This window comes from Lampris incognitus, chromosome 3 (assembly GCF_029633865.1).
Source record: "Lampris incognitus isolate fLamInc1 chromosome 3, fLamInc1.hap2, whole genome shotgun sequence".
NCBI lineage: Eukaryota > Metazoa > Chordata > Actinopteri > Lampriformes > Lampridae > Lampris > Lampris incognitus.
Window position 1 is genome coordinate 26,495,818 of NC_079213.1, and position 21,073 is coordinate 26,516,890.

At 44.9% G+C, this 21,073-nt stretch overlaps 2 protein-coding genes across 4 annotated transcripts in view; one reads left to right on the forward strand and one right to left on the reverse strand.

Moving 5' to 3' along the window:
• Nucleotides 1–8,169: 8,169 nt before the first annotated feature.
• Nucleotides 8,170–16,329, forward strand: LOC130110303 (endoplasmic reticulum-Golgi intermediate compartment protein 2-like). Of its 3 annotated transcripts, XM_056277364.1 has the most exons (15): nucleotides 8,170–8,468; nucleotides 9,447–9,581; nucleotides 9,671–9,779; nucleotides 9,916–9,962; nucleotides 10,122–10,189; nucleotides 10,437–10,477; nucleotides 10,725–10,826; nucleotides 12,263–12,358; nucleotides 12,556–12,611; nucleotides 13,485–13,553; nucleotides 13,799–13,897; nucleotides 14,383–14,480; nucleotides 14,588–14,750; nucleotides 14,935–15,017; nucleotides 15,726–16,329. In XM_056277364.1, exons 2-15 carry the CDS (start codon nucleotides 9,470–9,472, stop codon nucleotides 15,795–15,797), a joined length of 1,215 nt encoding a protein of 404 aa, XP_056133339.1. In that variant the 5' UTR covers nucleotides 8,170–8,468; nucleotides 9,447–9,469; the 3' UTR covers nucleotides 15,798–16,329. The 3 variants fall into 3 exon arrangements, with proteins under 3 accessions (XP_056133339.1, XP_056133340.1, XP_056133341.1); XM_056277365.1 differs by lacking the exon at nucleotides 13,485–13,553; XM_056277366.1 differs by lacking the exons at nucleotides 9,916–9,962; nucleotides 10,122–10,189; nucleotides 10,437–10,477.
• Nucleotides 16,330–17,636: 1,307 nt separating this feature from the next.
• Nucleotides 17,637–21,073, reverse strand: part of si:dkey-97m3.1 (fatty acyl-CoA reductase 1) — a 64,491-nt gene continuing 61,054 nt past the window's right edge. The window contains exons 11-12 of the mRNA XM_056276952.1: nucleotides 20,563–20,690; nucleotides 17,637–19,484 (exon numbers count right to left, since the gene is read on the reverse strand). Of these exons, the coding sequence (XP_056132927.1) occupies nucleotides 19,322–19,484; nucleotides 20,563–20,690 (291 nt within the window). The 3' untranslated portion in view covers nucleotides 17,637–19,321. The remainder of the gene's footprint in view (nucleotides 19,485–20,562; nucleotides 20,691–21,073) is intronic.

The window sequence follows — 21,073 nt, forward strand, 5'->3', positions numbered from 1 at the left end:
TATTGATTAAGATTAACATTACTTGGATACATACATTTATAATGACGTTGGTAATAATGTATCATGAACAAAATCCTTAGTAAACTGAGTTCAGATTATCTTTTGTTATATGCGGACTCAACATTATGATTGTCGTTGGGAGAGACGAAGATGGACAGGATTAGGAACGAGTGTATTACAGGGACAGCCCAGATTGGACAGTTTGGAGACAAAGCAAGAGAGGCAAGACTGAGATGGTTTGGACATGTGCGGAGGAGAGCTGCTGCGTATATTGGGAGAAGGATGCTGAAGATGGAGCTACCAGGCAAGAGGAAAAGAGGAAGGCCAAAAGAGGTTTATGGATGTGGTGACGGAGGACATGCAGGTGGCTGGCGTGACAGAGGAAGATGCAGAGAGCAGGAAGAGATGGAAATGAATGATCCGCTATGGCGACCCTTAACAGGGGCAGCCGAAAGAAAAAGAAGAAGACTCAACATTAACCACCAACCTGTAGACACATCTGAGTGGATACAGACTGAAGCATAATGTGCCAAACATTTAAATAAAGCTACTTTCTCATCATAAAAGCGCTTGCGTGGACTATTCCAATTTCCATAAATGTTATTGCTCATCTCAGTCAAAGGGGTGTTCTTTGGTTAACTTTCACATGGCTCTAGACTGAGATGGAAACCAAAACACAGCAAAATACACCCCTGGTATGTCTCCACAGAGCTGACGTGCCCTACGTGGTTGGGTGGTGAATAGCAAAGGGTACACCGACCTACAGCTTGATGCTGACAGCACCCATCCCCCAACACACCCATCTGTGCTGCTCTGCATTGTCAAGCAGGCTTGGTGCATGCAGGGGCTCACTCACACTCGCTGCATATAATTCACATGTGGTTCAATAGGTTCATCTGCAGATCTCTGATCTTTTCTTTGGTTGTTGTTCACATGTTCTCTACACCGCACTGCAGCGGAAAATTTATTCTTTGTCCCCTTGGATGATGAAAAGGGTCTTTGCCTGTACAACTCAAAAGCAGGTCCACACGGTTCCTGCAAGAGGTTTTTAAGAGATCATTATCATGTTCATGTAAGGATGGCCTATTTCCAGTGCCCTAGAGCAGTAGAACTACATGTATGGCTTGCAGAACAGGTGAACTCTATCACACAAAATAAACGCTGCATGTCTAAAAACAGTTTTCTTTGACGTAACGTGCCTCATGTAGGTGGACATCAATGCATCTTGTGATGAACTGCTGTCGCTGTTTGATGGAGTGATAAACACATTCTCTGCCTCTGTGGGAATGGATTCTCCGCATTCCATAGTCCTAAGTATACGATCAATAACTTGAGGGCTGGGCTGGTCTATTTCATCATTTATATTGCTGTGTATTACACAATGTACAATGTAATACCAAATTACGATTTACCGCTGTCTCACAGAATTTGAAGACCGCTTAAGGATTCACAGAGTCATATGAGCCACAAGAGCTGAATTAAATGTATCAAGCATACTCACAAATTACTTAGAAAACCAGCACTTTCCAATTTCTATTGATGTGTTTTATCTGTGAGGTTAAAAAGTTTGCAGGATGAGACGACTCTTACTTCATCTGAATTGGATGTGTTGATGGTGTGTTGGCAGTAAATAGATTCTGTGCACTTCCACAGAGCTTATCATTATTACACAATTCATGCATAGAGAAAGCAATAAAACTTGTTTCCCTGCATTATTCGTGTTCTCTGTCTGAACCTTTTAAAGGTGAAATGGAATCGATGCAACTATCTGTCATGAATCTGCACAAAATCCAGGGCCACTCCGCTGTTTCCCCTCAACATAACCTCTTCCATTCTTGCAACTTCGTAAAAAAATAAATAAATCTGTCTCCCAAGGCAATATCTCCTTTAAGGTCAAATGATATTTCACACTGAGGATCTCTGCCAAGGAGGTTTGACAAAGGAACATTTTAGGGTTAAAGCTCTATCTAGCGGCTAGATTCTGTATAGCAACACGGTTCTCAGCGACTCCGCCAATGGGCGGCGGGCGCTATTGATGAAAACGTGGAAGATGTGATTTTGGTCAGGATGCTACGATTCCCTCTCACGGACCAGTGTCACCCCACCACCTTCGCCTAAACGCGTGTGAAATTTTGAACTGGATCAACGGGACTGACTGGCAGAGACGTACCGAGCAACGTCACGTAAGAAACCCATGCGCGTGGATGGGCGTCTGGATGACGTGCGTCTCATGCGCCATCCCCTCAGTGCAAAGCAGGAACGTAACCGGAGTGAAATCTTTTCCCTAATCAAACAAAGTTATTCGGCAAGGGGCCACTTTCATCCTGCATACGTCAGGTGCTCAACGTGCAATATTTTAAATGTGCCGGTTCCGCTGCCATTGACACGCAGCCCCCCCCCCCCCAATCAGGGACACTACCTTATGTTTCACTCACAACACAACTAAACTAATCCCGTGTTTACTCTCTTCCTGTTTCCGATAAACCAATACAGTTCCCTGTAGCTCATACACAAACCCTACCTCCTCCCCCATATGCGCAGAGAGACACGGGTGCAAAATGGCAAAAATCAACTAATAAATGAATTGTATTCACACACTCACACAACCGGGTCCGAGTGTGCGTCAGTAAACAAACACTCTGTCAAGGGGAGTAAACAGTTCAGAATCAGGTCAGCGAAGCTAACACGAAGTCAGCAACAGAAGCGAGGCAGTGGTCCCTCACAGTTTATATCAATCGAATGGGGGGGGGGGGGGTAAAATTGATTGAGAAATAAGTCACGCGCCTTCTCTGTCTCTACCTGAAGTCTTCACAGCCGCTTCTTCTCGACTCACAAGTTCTACATGTGATGGTCAAATTTGGCCAGCAGGGGGAACTGCTGGGTTGGACACAAATTACTATCAAGGTACAAAAGAACACAATAGAAGAGAAGCGAACCCACACCTGTGTTTTATTCAAGTAAAGTGAAAGGACACTTTCAACCCCCCCCCCTTGACTTTTTACTGTTGCAGACTTACAGAGAAAACCAAACAAAGGGCCGTCATGGTTTTTTTCATAGCACATTTAGTCAAGGGGAGCAAATGTCAGCGCCGTGTAATAAGATTTGTCAGAACTTGCCTTCTCATAAAAGGAGGTGAACCCTGCGACTGAACTCAGCGCTCACACAAGAATCTGTGCCATCTGGATCACGGGTCCTCATTTCCACGTCAGTCCTGCATCTAAATTCCATCCATCCTTCTTCCAGGAAGAGCTGCTTCCCCCCCACCACCACTTATGTACCACTTATATATGATGTGAACACACACACACACACACACACACGGACACACACACACACACACACACACACGCACGCACGCACACACGCACGCACGCACACACACACACACACACACACACACACACACACACACACACACACACACACACACACACACACACACACACACACACACACATGCATGCACAAACCTATCAATGTAGCCACCAGCTGGGTTTATCCAACACTGAAGATTATGGCAGTAACAGTGGCAAGCTGTCTGTACTTCAGAGAGTGGCGAGTTTCACACAAAGTCCCACAGATCACCACATGTCCCTGACTGAGATATGAAACACTCCAACAATCTGAAGTAGAGGCTGAAAACACAGTATTCCCCACAGGCGTCTTCCTCTTGATTGTCCTCCATACTTCTTCGGCCCTTCGGTAGGTTCACAGGTACGTCCTCGGCTCCGTACTTCAGATCTGTGTTATCATAAACAGCATGTACACTACCGTTCAAAAGTTTGGGATCACCCAAACAATTTCGTGTTTTCCATGAAAAGTCACACTTATTCACCACCATATGTTGTGAAATGAATAGAAAATAGAGTCAAGACATTGACAAGGTTAGAAATAATGATTTGTATTTGAAATAAGATTTTTTTTACATCAAACTTTGCTTTCGTCAAAGAATCCTCCATTTGCAGCAATTACAGCATTGCAGACCTTTGGCATTCTAGCTGTTAATTTGTTGAGGTAATCTGGAGAAATTGCACCCCACGCTTCCAGAAGCAGCTCCCACAAGTTGGATTGGTTGGATGGGCACTTCTTTGAGCAGATTGAGTTTCTGGAGCATCACATTTGTGGGGTCAATTAAACGCTCAAAATGGCCAGAAAAAGAGAACTTTCATCTGAAACTCGACAGTCTATTCTTGTTCTTAGAAATGAAGTCTATTCCATGCGAGAAATTGCTAAGAAATTGAAGATTTCCTACACCGGTGTGTACTACTCCCTTCAGAGGATAGCACAAACAGGCTCTAACAGGTACTATTTAATGAAGATGCCAGTTGGGGACCTGTGAGGCGTCTGTTTCTCAAACTAGAGACTCTAATGTACTTATCTTCTTGCTCAGTTGTGCAACGCGGCCTCCCACTTCTTTTTCTACTCTGGTTAGAGCCTGTTTGTGCTGTCCTCTGAAGGGAGTAGTACACACCGGGGTAGGAAATCTTCAATTTCTTAGCAATTTCTCGCATGGAATAGCCTTCATTTCTATGAACAAGAATAGACTGTCGAGTTTCAGATGAAAGTTCTCTTTTTCTGGCCATTTTGAGCGTTTAATTGACCCCACAAATGTGATGCTCCAGAAACTCAATCTGCTCAAAGAAGTGCCCATCCAACCAATCCAACTTGTGGGAGCTGCTTCTGGAAGCGTGGGGTGCAATTTCTCCAGATTACCTCAACAAATTAACAGCTAGAATGCCAAAGATCTGCAATGCTGTAATTGCTGCAAATGGAGGATTCTTTGACGAAAGCAAAGTTTGATGTAAAAAAATCTTATTTCAAATACAAATCATTATTTCTAACCTTGTCAATGTCTTGACTCTATTTTCTATTCATTTCACAACATATGGTGGTGAATAAGTGTGACTTTTCATGGAAAACACAAAATTGTTTGGGTGATCCCAAACTTTTGAACGGTAGTGTAGGTACTCCTGTCAAACTCAGGCGGGCTCCTGCCTTGGTGCATGGAAGTCGAAGAAAGGGGAGGGTGTGAGCCGAAGAAAAGAAGCGAAAACGGGGCCTTAGCAGATTTTAAGCGACGATGATCATATTTTTTGGTGTATTTCTAGAAATGAATAGGCCCTAGAAATCAGTTCATACTACCTTAACTAAAACAACAGCCCATGAAATTCATGTTGCAGGTTATGTGTTTCCTATGAATGTTAAATGCATTGCTTTTAGGATTTCCCATCCAGCTTGTCTCCCTCTGTGCTACTCCCTCGCGCCGAGTTTTATTTACCAGTTTAACACAATGGACCAATTGAAGAATCATGCTGCAGACCACACATAAATCCAAAAGTGCATCCTATGCAACAAAATAAAGAGCTATAAATAATAACGAGTCATAAAGGCAAATGTGTCGATTCATTTTGAACTTTATAAATGTGAACTGCATGATGAAAATGAAGTGGCATTGGTTTTACAACGAGCCTGCACTGATTCCAACAGTCAGGTATTGCATGGAGACTGCACTTGAAAGGTTTCGATCAGCTGTTTTACATTTATTGATTAGCTCATAACTCACCAACAGAGATGTAGAAATAACGGCTAAACCTATTTTTCAAGACAGAATATCTAATTGGCCATTTTTTTCCCTATGTACCTCGTTTATGTCTGGAAATGATGCTGATGTTGTAATGGTCTCCATTTCTATATGAATGTAGAACCCTGTTTATATATTATATATTTCATATTATCATACTGCTAGTTAGTTCTGTAGTGTAATATACCCTTAAACAGACACACGTAGTACTGATATATATTGTACTGATATAGTATATTATATATACTGTACTGATATGATATAGTGTATATGGTACTGATATATACTGTACTGATATAGTATAGTATGTACTATATAGTACTGATATAGTATAAAGATGTGGGTCAGAATGTAGACGAAATAACTCAGCAATAATTATTTCAGTCAGTAGGAAACTGAGATGTAACTGACAACAGTTATTATCACCACGATGGCCATCATCTGACAGAGGATTGACGGGTATCCCAACCAAACAGGAAAAGTGGAAGGAGCCCTCCTGTACCTAATGGCATGACAGATGTTGGTGAGGCGGAGGAGCACAGCGGCGGGAGACCTGAGCTTCACCACACCGGCAATTAGGTGTCTGTGTGGGAAAAGAGAGACATCATTCAGCCCCCTTCCGTCCTCCTGGGCTGCCCACCACCTCAGGTAGAATGACAGATGCTGGTGTAGAAGCCACAACCTTGTCAAGGTCTCAGCAGAGCGCCAACCGCTGCACAACCACGTCTCCTTGCTTGCCTGCTTCACAGCATGGAGTACTGCAATGTTTCCTATGGATATTAACTTTCAAACCTCAACAGTATATTACGGACTTTGAACCCAGAACCTTTGCAATATCTCGAAGGAAACAACAACCACGGCGCCCACATGTTCTTTCACGCTCCACAACTAGTGGGGTTTTCAGTATTTTCTTTGGATGTTGGCCTTAAAAAAAATGCAATGAATCCACTGAGTCTCACTAATCCTTATTTCCCCTGATACTTTCAGAATCTGACACTTCAGCTGGGAGCTGACCCCGTAACCACTGGATCTTCATGCAGTCACTAAGCCCATTAGAGCATCAGGCCAACACTCAGCACGACATCATCCGCGGGAGCTTTTCCTCCGCCTGTATGTTGGTAAAAAGGGAAGCTACTCGATGTTAAACACCTCCCTCGGCATTTGGTTGTGTTTTTATTTCGGCGAGCTGTTGTAAAACTCAGCTTTACAGCCGGTTCTCTGGCTGATTCTCTCTCTCATGGACCCTGGTGCTATAAAACATGCAGACATAGGTTTGATGATGATGATTGTTGTTGGCGTCATAACGATCTGTATCTAAAATAGCCATAAGTAAGATTCATAATTCACATTATTTATCTCTATGCTTATTAGAAGTTTTTTTTTTACTATTATTCGAAGTGCGTTGTTGCATTGACCTGTTTGCTGCTGCACAAATCAGCTGAATAAATAAAGTTTATCTGATTTAAAAACACAGAGGATTTATTGAGTGTACTTTTCTTCCACAAATTAGTTTGCTTGCTGTCAAGCAAAGGACTGTTACTCTCATGCTTATTACCTATGTAACCTTTTTTACTATAATTATGAATGATTGCAGTCTCTGTTTTGTTTTACAGTAAAATAATGCACAAAAAGTGGAGAAAAAAACTTTTCGTAGCCAATTCCACTCAATATGAACCAGGACACAGACTAGGAAACCCGGACTGGGTCATTTAGATATGAATTTGTTTGCCTGTCACTCATAATTAACGCTAAAGAAAGAAACTAACACAAGATGAGGGTTTGGTTAAGAGAAACTAAACAACAATAAAGATGAATATCGAGCAAAACAATGTTCAGGAGTTATTCAGCATCTATAATTAAGTGATTAAAAAATTATACCTGAAAAGATGCATATTTGCTTCGTTCTCTGAGGTGGGACGGTTCAGCTGAAAACAAGAACCCAAATTATGCAAATAAAAATTCATATAAGTTATTAAGAGCAGTCCCAAACTATAAGTGGGTTTATTATTATTATTATTATTATTGGTGGTGGTACAGTTCAGGGGTTATTGGAAAATAATGCTTGACATTAAATTATGAAAAGGTTTAAATAACATTAAACTCATTAAAATCAAAGAAATGAATGGTGCTGCAATATGTGCACACGCTGTCCAACAACATTACGTTTGGTAATACAACCTGGGATGTTATAAAAATGATGATGATGATGAGGATTATTATTATTGGTGTTACAGTTCAGGGGTTATTGGAAAATAATGCTTGAAATTAAATTATGAAAAGGTTCAAAAAACATTAAACTCATTAAAATCAAAGACATGAATGGTGCTGCAATTTGTACACACGGTGTCCAACAACATTACGTTTGGTAATACAACCTGTGATGTTATAAAAATGATGATGATGATGATGACGATGATTATTATTATTATTATTGTGTTGTGTTTTACACTTTTTGAAGGTGTAAATTGTTGGACGGTCCCTAACTCTCAGCGACAGTACATCCGCTCCACCCGGCGCAGACAGGCTCCGCTCTGCGGCTGTGACACACCGAGGACCACCCGTTTCCTTAAGCCCGGTCCAGGAGCCTCGCCTGTCTCCCAAACAAGTCTGGGACAACCGGATATCCGTCTGGCCCTGCAAGACCCCCCCCCCCGGCCCGGCCGGCTAAGTGAACATCCGTCATCCTCCACCTCTCCGTCCTCACCCCGTGTGTGGACGGCGGTCCCGGTGCGCTAACGTTAGCCACACGGCTAGCGATGAGAGTAAGACACAAGATGCTCGGGCGTGCAGAGGAGCTGTTCTCGGTGTCGTCGGTGCCGTGAAACAACGGACACACGGCTGACATACAGGCACGGTCCACACAGTCGGTGCAGGGAGAGTTAAACAGGTACACAAGAGCACACAAACCACGCCAGACACACAAAGCTCGTCGGCTTTATTTGCGGCTTTATTTACGCACGCAGGCGCACGATCAATGGTGCCGTCAGTGACAAAGACGCGCGGATTTCGTCTAACGGGGTCTGCAGATTGTAAAGGGAATGAAGCCTGGCGCTGCTGAACCAAGTTAGATATAATATGTGACGCCTCATGAGGCTCTATTAATCAGCTGCTTGGTATTTTCCTAGTAAGAATATGACAGTGCCTTTAAATTAGCTACTAGAAACTATAAAGGACTAGTGTTTATTGAATTAGTAACTAGTCCTTATTCTAATAGAGCTAGAGTCTAATTCTTAGCAGCTGGCGGATTTACAGTCGTGACTAGTGTGTCTCATTTTTAGTGACCAGCACTTTAAAATGAATAAATGATAAAACGGCCTGCCATAGACCCCCATCTCTTAGTAACCCGTTACTCTGAGGTGGGGTGGGGGGGTCACATACGCTCACCATAGACAGACGTGAGGAATAAATCAGATGGTCTCTTTGCATCTCTGCAGTCTTTGAGCATGCATTCAAGACATGTCTGCAGTCCCGTCGATGAGGTAAAATATATAGCCGGGGTGAAACAAATGTTTAAATCACGCAAACGCACTTCTTCACTGGATGTTACGGTGGCGTGCAGTAGACGGAGCCATCAGCAGCACAGGCCGTTGAAGTATGTGATTTAAAGATTTGTTTCACTTCAGCCAAACACTTCACCCCACCGGCGGAACTGCAGAAACCTTTGAGAACATGAGTATACCTTCAAAGATGCAATGCAACTTGATTGATTGATTGAATAGCTGATTGAAAACAGGTAGCAGAGAGACCATCTGATTTATTCCTCATGTCTGTCTATGGTGAGCTTATGTGACCCCCATCTGATTACCAGGTTATGAAGAGATGGGGTTGCATATAAGGCTAGTATACTGTTGGACTTGTGATGCAGGAGCTGGAGAGCTGTCTCATAACATGAAGATGAGGCGTCTGTCCAAGAAGAAAGCCCTGAGCCTGGTGAAAGAACTGGATGCTTTCTCCAAGGTCCCAGAGAGCTACATGGAGACCTCAGCCTCAGGAGGGACAGGTGAGTTACCTCCGGCTTGACGACCACATGGAGCAATAGCTATAACCGGACTGATTACCTTTATTTTTTTGCCTCCGTTTCATCCACAGTGTCACTGCTGGCGTTTAGTGTCATGGCCATTCTAGCCATCTTAGAGTTCTTTGTTTACCGGGATACTTGGATGAAGTATGAATATGAAGTGGACAAAGATTTTTCCAGGTAAATCCATATTCCTAGTTGAATTATTGCACAGATTGTTTTTTAATGTGTGCTGTGTGCTTTCCTTTTTGGCCATATTGTGCTTATTGCCAAAATTGCAGAACATGACACTGCTCTCCTCCCTCTCACCTTACAGCAAATTGAAAATTAACATTGACATTACCGTAGCCATGAAATGCCAGCGTAAGTGTGAAATTTTCTCAATCCAATCCTCAAGGCCCCTACTGCAGATACGATGTATGCATTGTCTGTTTATATGCATGTAGTTGGGCCTGCATGTATCCACTTACACAAGTGTACAATGACATGCCAATCACAGGTACATTATATCTGCCATTGTAGATGTTGGGGCAGACATTCTGGATCTGGCAGAGACGATGATCACATCCAGTGGTCTGAAATATGAGCCTGTAAGTAAAACTGGTCCAGAAAAACTGCAATCTTCTTTTGCAACTGAACCACTTCATCCTGATGAAGCATAACAGGCTAAGTTCCATGTTTTAAAACTTGCTTGAATTTGGCATGCAAGAAAACTGAGAACTGGGAAAAGAGACATTTTATTTACCACTGCCCATAACATAGTTGAAACATCCACATGAAAGACGTCCACAGGTGCTTCCTGTTTTAACATGGGTTTTCCGTTTCATCGTTGGTCAGGTTATGTTTGAACTGTCCCCACAACAGAAACTGTGGCAAAGGTAGGCCTCTATGACATTATGCTTGGCTTTGTGTTTCCAAATGAATGGAATGTGGGAAAGGCAGTTTGTGGTCCATCACAGTTGCCTGAGAAATCAGTACGTCAGTGAAGTGTTGGCAGTAGACGGGGAACGTTGTGTAACTGCATTCCAGGCGTAGTTTCTGTATACAACTGAAGCTTTGAAGAAACCCAGCAGGTTTTTTGTTTTGTTTTACTGAGTTGGGAATGTGCACTTGCTTCTTCTACAGGACATTGCTTCTCATACAGAACAGACTAAGAGAGGAACATGCCCTCCAAGAGGTCCTCTACAAAACCGCCCTAAAGGGAGCTCCCACCGCTCTGCCCCCACGGTTAGCGTGCCAGAATGGCATTTTCACCAGTGTTACCATAGATTACATGTAGCCTGTTGAGTCTGTCAACGAAGGTTGAATCAGTTCATCTGGAACTGTTCATTGACAGATACTCATCATCACTCATCTCAGTGACCTCTTCAGTCTACACTGACTGCAGGTGTCCCCACCTTTATAAACAATACAGTGGCATAACGACCAAAACCAATGATCGGTTTCATATGCAAATATGGGTGTGACCATTAACTAGAGTTTCAATGGCCATGTGTACTATTGACAGAGGATTGGGGAATGGTTGCAATCACAGCATTGTAGGATGGTGACAGATATACTCTTAGGCCCCCCTCGGTTATGGATGGTTGTTCCCGCTACACTTTTTTTTTGGAGTTTTCCCCCTTTTTCGCCCCAATTGTACTTCTCCAGTTAAACCTATTTTCTGAGCCGTCCCAGTCACTGCTCCACCCCATTTGCCGATCCAGGGAGGGCTGCAGACTACCACATGCCTCCTTCGATACACGTGGAGTCGCCAGCCGCTTCTTTTCACCTGACAGTGAGGAGTTTCCCCAGGGCGATGTAGCGTGTGGGAGGATCACGCTATTCCCTCCAGTTCCTCCTCCCCCCTGAACAGGCACTTCAACAGACCAGAGGCGGTGCTAGAGCAGCGACCACGACACATACCCACATCCAGCTTCCTACCCGCAGATATGGCCAACTGTGTCTGTAGGGACGCCCAACCAAGCCGGAGGTAACAGGAATTCGAACCAGTGATCCCCATGTTGGTAGGCAATGAAATAGATGCTACCGAGACGCCCAAATCCTCTGTTAATAGTACACATGGACATTGTAACTAACTCCAGTTAATGGTCACGCCCATTTGCATATAAAACCGATCGTTGGTTTCGGTTGCTATGCCACTGTGTTATAATGTCATGTATGAAAAGGTGGGGATACCTGCAGTCAGTTTAGACTGAAGGGCTCACTTAGATGAGTGATGAAACGTTTCTGTCAATTTTTTTTTTTTTTAATTTATTTCTGATTTTTCCCTTTTTCTCCCAATTTAGTGGCCAATTGATCCCTATTTTAATTCAAACACCCACCCTCGTACTGCGTGCGTTTGCCAACTGCATCTCTCCGGCCGGCAGTCTCGAAGGAGACGCCTCCCCACTTTCGTGACAAGGCGAATCCAAGCCGAACCACTGTTTTTCCGACACACACAGAGACGCATTCATATGACGAACACAAGCCGACTCCGCCCCCCTCCCCGAAGACAGCGTTGCCAATGATCGCTGCTTCATCGAGTCCGGCCATAGTCGGAACGTTTCTGTCAATTAACGTTGTGTCCAGATAAACTGATTCAACCTTCTGGTGTTTCCTTACCTGGGTTATTGAGCATGCATAAAGACCTGAGTGTGTGTATGTGTCCATTTCACCTTTAGGGAAGATGTGTCTTTGGAGCCCCTCAAAGCATGCAGGATACACGGGCCTGTCTACGTCAACAAGGTGGCAGGGAATTTTCACATCACTGTGGGAAAGTAAGACACTTTAAATTGTCAACACTGTGCTTCCAGAAATAGCTAGAGCTTCAGAAAGGATTTTTCTTTTCTACAAGGGGATGTCATGTATGATTTACTCTCACCAACGCGGGGAACTTTTGTTGGTAAAATCTTAAGAACTAGACTGTGCTTCTGTCAACATCGGTCCTCTAACTCCTGTATTTTCTGTTTTCCAGGCCGATCCATCATCCCCGGGGCCATGCGCACATTGCAGCCTTCGTAAGCCATGAAAGTATGTGAATTTACCAAGTGCAACATCCTATGTGTCCCTGTTGAAGATACAGATGCAATATAAACCACATTTTGAGTCTAGCCTATGAATCTAACTTGGCTCTCCTGCTACAGGGAGTAAAAAGTATAATAATAATAAAAAAAACCTGCCGGTGCTGTTTGTAGCTGCCAAAATAATATTTTTTTCTGTTTGTAGCTGCCAAAATAATATTTTTTGAATTATGTAAACCTTGAGTCTAGAGCAGAAAAGGTAAATAATTTGGAGGACTTGGGTTCAAGCCCCCTTTACAAGGGGGTGTCCGTCCTGCTGAAGTGTCCTTGAGCGAGATGCTGAACCCCAAACAGTTTTGGGGTAACGTATCTTACCCTGTGCCTCGACCTCTCTGTGGCTAGCAAAAAAAAAAAAACACTGCAAGAATCAACCCTCAGGGCAGCACGTTGGTGCAGTAGTTAGTGCGGTCACCTCACAGCAATAAGGCCCTGGGTTCGAGCCCCGGGGTAGTCCAACCTTGGGGGTCATCCCAGGTCGTCCTCTGTGTGGAGTTTGCATGTTCTTCCCGTGTCTGCGTGGGTTTCCTCCCACAGTCCAAAGACATGTAGGTCAGGTGAATCAGCCGTACTAAGTTGTCCCTAGGTGTGAATGTGTGGGCGCTGTGATGGACTGGTGGCCTGTCCAGGGTGTCTCCCCGCCTGCCACCCAATGACTGCTAGAATAGGCTCCAGCATCCCGTGACCCCAACTGGGATAAGCGGCTTGGATAATGCATGGAATGGCATCAACCCTCACACAAGACCAGAAGGGGTAACACAGCAAGGTGTGCAGTTAGTGGCCATGTTCAGACATACCTCACATATCTGTTGTGTTGTACCAACAGACAGGCTGGGTCATCTTGTTGAGATCACACAAGGCCAAACTGCTCTACTCCTTGGCGTTCAATATTGCAGTAAGTCAAAAGCTAGCAGCCATAAAAGACACTTTGAGCAATGGTCAAAATCAGCGGGATTGAATCACACATCCAGTGTTAGGTGTGTAATCGGTATGTGTTGTGAAGTTTTGTGTAAATGGCATGTTGAATAAGCTCGGGGAGTTCATGCAGTCATATTTTAATAGGCCATTCCGGCATGGCGGGTCTCGGTGAGCCCCGCTGCCTAGATTGAATCTGAGCTGGGTCTTGCCCTTTCATTGCAGCTTACAACTTCTCCCATCGGATAGACCATTTGTCTTTCGGAGACGAGATACCGGGCATCATCAATCCTCTGGACGGCACTGAGAAAATCACCAACAACAGTAAGTTACTGCTCCTCCTAGAGACCAAAAAACAAACTCCACCTACATGATGGATGGTTTTCTACCAGAGAACACTGTGGCCTTGTTCACCACGAGACCATCGAGTTACTCAGTCAATTCTTTCATTTGCGTATTTTTTTGACGTGATTTGGCAGTTAGCTGCCCTTACAAACTGCCCCGAGCTGCTCTTAAACATTGCTGACTTTTTTTTATTCTGACGGATAGAAGGCTTTTAAATCAGATATTAAGATAAACAAACACCTTCTATAAGCTGGACCACGAAATTCTGGATGTAGCCAATCAGTTTCTCTCAAGGCATGTGTTATATTTAGTTTATAGTACACTTATATTTAGTAATACTGCAGTCTTAGTTGACACGGATATGATCCTCTCTGAAAATGATTTGAGGAAGAAAAAAAAAAACGGCAAAATTGACAGTTTTTTTCCCCCTCAATTGCACTCCTTGCGGTGTGCTGCTCTTTCAGATAACCAGATGTTCCAGTACTTTATCACAGTGGTGCCCACCAGGCTGCAGACATACAAAATAACTGCAGACACACACCAGTTCGCTGTGACTGAGCGGGTGAGTGGTCGCTGGAAGCCCAAGGCTGAACACATGCTTACACATATATACATGAGAGAGAGAGAGCGAGAGACTGATGCTCATCAGTGGATTTTGCTGATCTAAAGGAGCGGGTGATAAACCACGCAGCAGGCAGCCATGGCGTCTCGGGCATCTTTGTCAAATATGACACCAGCTCGCTGATGGTGACGGTGAAAGAGCAGCACATGCCACTGTGGCAGTTCCTGGTGCGACTGTGCGGCATCATCGGCGGCGTTTTCTCCACAACAGGCAAGTCCTTGTTTCCTATTAACAACAGACTTGTCACATACTCAAGTTGGTCCCCCTGATGAATTTGAAATACTAAATAAATAAATAAATAAATAAAACATTTATAGCGAACGATGTGGACTTGTCAGAGTTCGGCAGTTCTGTGGGACTTAGTTCGGACCATCTTCGCCCTCTCTTTCCGCAGGCGTGCTCCATGGGTTTGTTGGCTTCTGTTTTGATATCGTCTGCTGCTGTCACTTCAAACTGGGAGCTTCCAGGCCCGGACAGGTGAGTCCTGAACTGTTTCCAGAACAATCGCTTCCCCATTGTTCCTTTTCTCAAGCTTTCATTATCCCCTCCCCCCCCTTTTCCTCCCCAATTGTACCTGGCCAATTACCCTATTTTCCGAGCGTCCTGGTCACTGCTCCACCCCCTCTGCTGATCCGGGGAGGGCTGCAGACTACCACACGCCTCCTCCGATACATGTGGAGTCGCCAGCCAGTTCTTTTCACCTGACAGTGAGGAGTTTCACCAGGGGGACACAACACACGGGAGGATCGCGCTATTCCCCCCAGTTCCCCCTCCCCACTGAAAAGGCGCCCCGACTAATCAGAGGAGGCGCTAGTGCAGCGACCAGGACCCATACCCACATCTGGCTTCCCACCCACATACACGGCCAATTGTGTCTGTAGGGACGCCGGACAAAGCTGGAGGTAACACGGGGATTCGAACCGGCGATTCGAACTTGCGATCTCCGTGTTGGTAGGCAACAGAATAGACTGCTACGCCACCCAGACACCAAGCTTTCATTATTTTGAGCGATAGATATTATTCCTGCACAGATCACTTATTTAACTTGAGGGTGCGTTAAAGCATGCTAGCCCGGTAGCAGGAATAATAAAGCAATGCCGCTGACTTTAAATCTGCCGAGTTTCCAGATAAATACGTCAATATATCCAGTGACACCACTGGTACTCCTACACTCTGTGTCTTCAGGTTGCACAGCCATACAACCAGATGAACAATCACCACAGCAGCCTACTGACGGACAGCGGCCCTCAGGAGTAACCCTTTATCCACCAGCCCTCTACCATACGCCCACGTCAACAGACTTGATCTGCCAACTTGACCAAGTTAACCGGTTTTCATTCCAGCCCAAAAATTGGGAAGCGATCCTTGATACTACCCTGTATACATTTTATGGATCCTCAAAAGTGCAAAGGTATTGTGAGCGGGTTTCCTTCATGCCAAAATGATCTCCTGTCATGTCAAGATATTTCCTTTCCCCTCTACCACACAAAGTAAAGCAGCGTAGAAAATATTCTGCTGTGCTTAAAACGGGAGTCTGGAAACTCGAGGCTTTGCACGATGTTGACGAATGTTGGGATTCACATCTGTCCATCTCTGGTTCCTTAGATATGAATGCATTATTGTACATCTCATCAAGACTTCTAGAAAATATTGATGTATCCTGTGCCCAGTGACTGCAATGTATTTTTGGATTTGTTTCCTTTAGATAATTTGATTTCTGTGTTTTTGCAGAATATATTGTAATTTGCCATAGCAACAAGTTTGAATGAAGTTTTAATACCCACATGGCCAGTGCTGTTTTAAAGCATACACTTGTGAAATACTTTTTTTGAACGGCAATGAAGTCACAAACATATGGCTTCAACAGGTAAAACAATATCCATTTCCTGCAGGAACACGTATGAATCTCTACAGTGTAACACCAAATGATGCTCAAGTAGAACTGACAGGTAAAGCGAATTTTGAATAGGATGGATGAGTAACCTGCCAGTGCAGGTTTGAATCACACCCACATTGAGCCAAAATGTTTATATATTTAATTCAAAGTTTCCCAAGCCTTTATAGTTAAAGCCAACACTGAAATTAATCAACACAAAGGAGCTATGTGTGAGATTTTGGCAGAACTTAGAGGCCATACACCTGCAGACATAATACATGTACAAATACATACATAAATGTACCCTGGCTCTGCCAAATGACGGAAGCTAAGCAGGTGTGGGTTTGGCTAGTACTTGCATGGGAGACCTCCTGGGAAAAACTGAGTTGCTGCTGGAGGCGGTGTTCGTGGGCCAGTAGGAGGCAGTCTTCCTTCTGGTCCTAATAAAAAAACAAATGTCAAATCCCAATGCCCCAGTGCAGTGACGGGGACACTGTGCTGTAGGAGATGACGTCCTTCGGATGAGACATTACCGAGGTCCTGACTCACTGTGGTCATTAAAGATCCCATGGCACTTATCACAAAGAGTAGGGGGGTCCCCCGGTGTCCTGGCAAAATTCCCAACTTGGCTGTCTCCATCTGGCCACCTAATCATCCCCCTGTGTAACTGGCAAAATGGCTGCCGTGCATTACCCAGGTGGTGCCACACATTGGTGGTGGTTGAAGTGAGTCACCCTCTTCAATGTGAAGTGCTTTAGGTGTCTAGATTAAAGCACTACATAAATATAATCCATTATTATCATTGCTATACTACCTCCTCGAGGCCATCACATAGACACAGCCAAGACCACTCGCCACATAACTCTGGTGCAGCGGGAACAAAATCCTCCCCAGAAAACATTGGAAAATTAAGAATTTGGTGCCCAAAATATTCAGTCATCCACAGAGGTCATCACAACTAGACAAGTGTTTAAAAACTCAGCTGTGCAAGCCTCCGGACCATGAAAGACCCAAGTCCAGTGGGCTCATTGTTGATCATTTTCCTCGTAGGATCTTGTACACTGCTTGTCACTGGCCTCTCCTTTCTACACAGCCGCTGAAGAAGACATTTCTGCAACTGTCCGACCCGACATGTAGCGAGTAAACAGTCTGTGGGGGGGGGGGGGTCAGTCGACATACAAAGTTACAGGAACACACTGACATGTTTGCTCTCTTGTAGTTTATTTCAACTTTGTCAAGCAGACTTGAACAAAAACACTTTTAGAGCGTGGGCGTGGAGGGGGGTTAAATGTTTTTGCAAATGACTCTAGAAAGTAGAACGAGATGAAAATATATACAGACGACGTGTTGCAGTTTGTTGCAGACACAAGTCTGGCGTTTACCCACAGTGCACTGCATTCACTGTGCACCCTATGACCGAGGCGGCACTTGGTCACCAAGCTGCCACACACGGCCGTAACAAGGACACTGTAAACACGAAGATCTCACTCTGTTAAAACCGCTCGTGATTTCCCTTCATCACTCGGGCCTCGCAGGCCGCACCGAGGTGGGAGGCGACTCGGTTCGCTGTCCTCGCCTGCAGAGGACGCTCACTATGGGTTAACACCAAAGACGTGGGCTTTGCATAAACATTTATTCTGTTTTGTCCCTTTTTCTCCCATGAAGGCTTTACATCATATGCATTTATATTCTGTTACGAGTCTAGTCTTGGAACACACACGTTACATGGACTTCTCATCATGTTTAGTAAAAATCAGACTTGCTGTCAACACAACACTTTTGGTGGACTTTATGGGAAGCTCTGTGGTAAAACCCTGAAGATGCTCACCAAGCAAAATCAGCAGTCAAATACAATTCTTTTTTTTTTGGTAGTCTATAAGAATATTATATAAGTTCAATTATTTACAGATCTTCCAAACTCTGTTGTATTCCTATTTATATATGATACACTGCCAAGGTCTACCACGTAGTACACCAGACTAGCCTTTGACACAAGTATTTATAAAGATGTAAAAGTAGTAAACTTAGTTTCAGTACAAACTGCTGTACAAACAGGCAAAAAGTGGATGAGCATGAAAAGAAACGGCGTTTGTGTTTGAAGACGTACTGGTACATCATGAGAGACAGTAGCTCAACAGAAATCCACAGTAGGAGAGGTGGCAGATATTTCTAGTAATGAAGGTTGTTTTGTGTGGTCAGTATTTTAGTGCCGACAATATTTTGAGTTTTCTCGCAAGCATCACCGGACCGGCTTTCGAAGAACAGAACCAACAGTTTGTAGGCTTCGATATGTGGTCCGTACAGTATAGCGCAGAGACGATGCACAGATGTCCAGACAATCCACGTATTACAGAGGGTACTTGATTATAAAGGACATTACCAAAAACAAAAAAACAGACAGAGTATTTGTCCTCTATTGAAGCACTGACATATTTCAAGTATAGCTATAAAAAAAAATTAAAATAAAGGCAATGTGTCCAGATTCAAGAGGATTTGGACTCCGAGCTGGGAATAGGGAGATCACGAGAGGCTTATTGTTGCATATATAATCCGTCACGGCAGGTAGAAAAATCAATGACACTCAACGTGGACACATTTTGCCATGTAAGGTCGGTGACTGAACAGTGCTGACACACAGACAGACAAGACATTTCCAAGACTGAACAAATTAGGTTTCATGGCTAGTAGACCTCATTCTTCCTTCCAAGTGTTTTGCCCCATCGCAGCCCCCCCGACACACCTCGTAGAGAGCCCCCACCTGCCCAGTGTAAACGAGGATCTGACGTTACCCCTTCCTGGACAGTCAGCGTCTTTGATGTCACGTCCGGCTGAAAGCTGAGGGGCCGGGTGGTGGTGGTGATGGTGGGGGTGGGGTTGGCCGTCTTTGCTTTGAGGTGTTGCGGAATCAGTTGGTCAAAGTACTGGACGCACGGAAGTAGGAGAGGAACTTAAAACAGAGGCTGACCACAAAGTACCAGATGTTTCTGGCCATCTGGGAACGGGCGATGAATACTCTCCAGATGAAGACCAGCAGCAGTGTGTTGAAGGTGTAGCGGATGTTTCTCAGTCTGGAAAGGAGAGGGTGGAGGATGTTGTGAGGTTGGAGAGAAATTGGAAAACACGGGGTTATTAATAAAACACACCTCGGTGTCTTCAAATGAGTCCCTCCTCCTTTTTTAGGGGGGATTTTTCCACCCTTTTTCTCCCCAAATGTCAATTGTACCCATCCAATTACCCCATTCTTCCGAGCCGTCCCAGTCGCTGCTCCAACCCCCCTCTGCCGATCCGGGGAGGGCTGCGGGCTACCACATGCCTCCTCCCGATACAGCCATTTCTTTTCACCTGACAGTGAGAAGTTTCGCCAGGGGGATGTAGCGCATGGGAGGATCACGCTACCCCCCCCCCCCCCCCAGTTCCCCCTCCCCCCGAACAGGCGCCCCAACCAACCAGAGGAGGCACTAGTGCAGCGATCAGGACATGCCCACAATCCGGTTTCCCACCCACAGACACGGCCAATTGTGTCTGTAGGGATGCCCGACCAAGCCGGAGGTAACACAGGGATCCGAACTGGCGATCCCCGTGTTGGTAGGCAACGGAATAGACCGCTATGCTACCCGGACGCCCTGACTCCCATTTAATATGCACTCAGTCTTTTTGGGTAAGAGTCTCAGCTTGGCACATCTTGACTAAGCAATATTTTCCCCACTCTTCCTGCAAAAATGTTCTAGATCCATCAGACTGTGAGGGCAGCTCCTGTGCACAGCCCTCTCCGGGTCACCCCACAGACTTTCTATTGGATTCAGGTCTAGGCTCTGGCTGGGCCTTTCCAAAGTCCACAGTCACTCACAGCCACATCCCCAACTATAAGAGGGTGTACACACTTAGGCAACCACATTATTGTTAAGTTTTGTATTTTTTTTTCTCTAATATGTTTCTGATTGTTTTTCCACTTCATTTTTATAGGTTGCAATTTCACACTAAGGGTGGAAAAGGTGCTGATATGATTTATCTTGGTTTCATTTTTTTCACATCGCAAAAGAATTTACATCCACCGTATAAATGACTTGCCCCCAACACCTCCACCCGTACAGGTAAACTTGGTTTTTACTGTGCAAGTGAAATTTCCCTTCTCCCGCTGCTACTCACTTCCTCAGATGCTGCCTGGCAGCAGGTATGTCGGACATGTCTTCATTCAGGACGTACTTCTTGGTGCCGATGCAGTAGTTCTCGATGTACTCTGGCCAGTTCAGCTGGCGCACATCAAAGTTGAACGTCTGCAAGACAACGGAGGTTGTTATTGTCGGGGAGGTTTTGTCTTGTCCAATGAGTCAACTTTTTTCTTTTTTTTGGGGGGGGATTTTTTTCCCTCTTCTTCCCCCCAATTGTACCTGGACAACCACCCTACCCTCCCAAGCCGTCCTGGTCGCTGCTCCACCCCCTCTGCCGATCCGGGGAGGGCTGCAGACTACCACAGCCCTCCCCCGATACATGTGGAGTTGCCAGCCGCTTCTTTTCACCTGACAGTGAGGAGTTTCGCCAAGGGGACGTAGCGCATGGGAGGATCACGCTACCCCCCCCCCCGAACAGGCACCCCGACTGACCAGAGGAGGCGCTAGTGCAGCGACCAGGACACATACCCACATCCAGCTTCCCACTT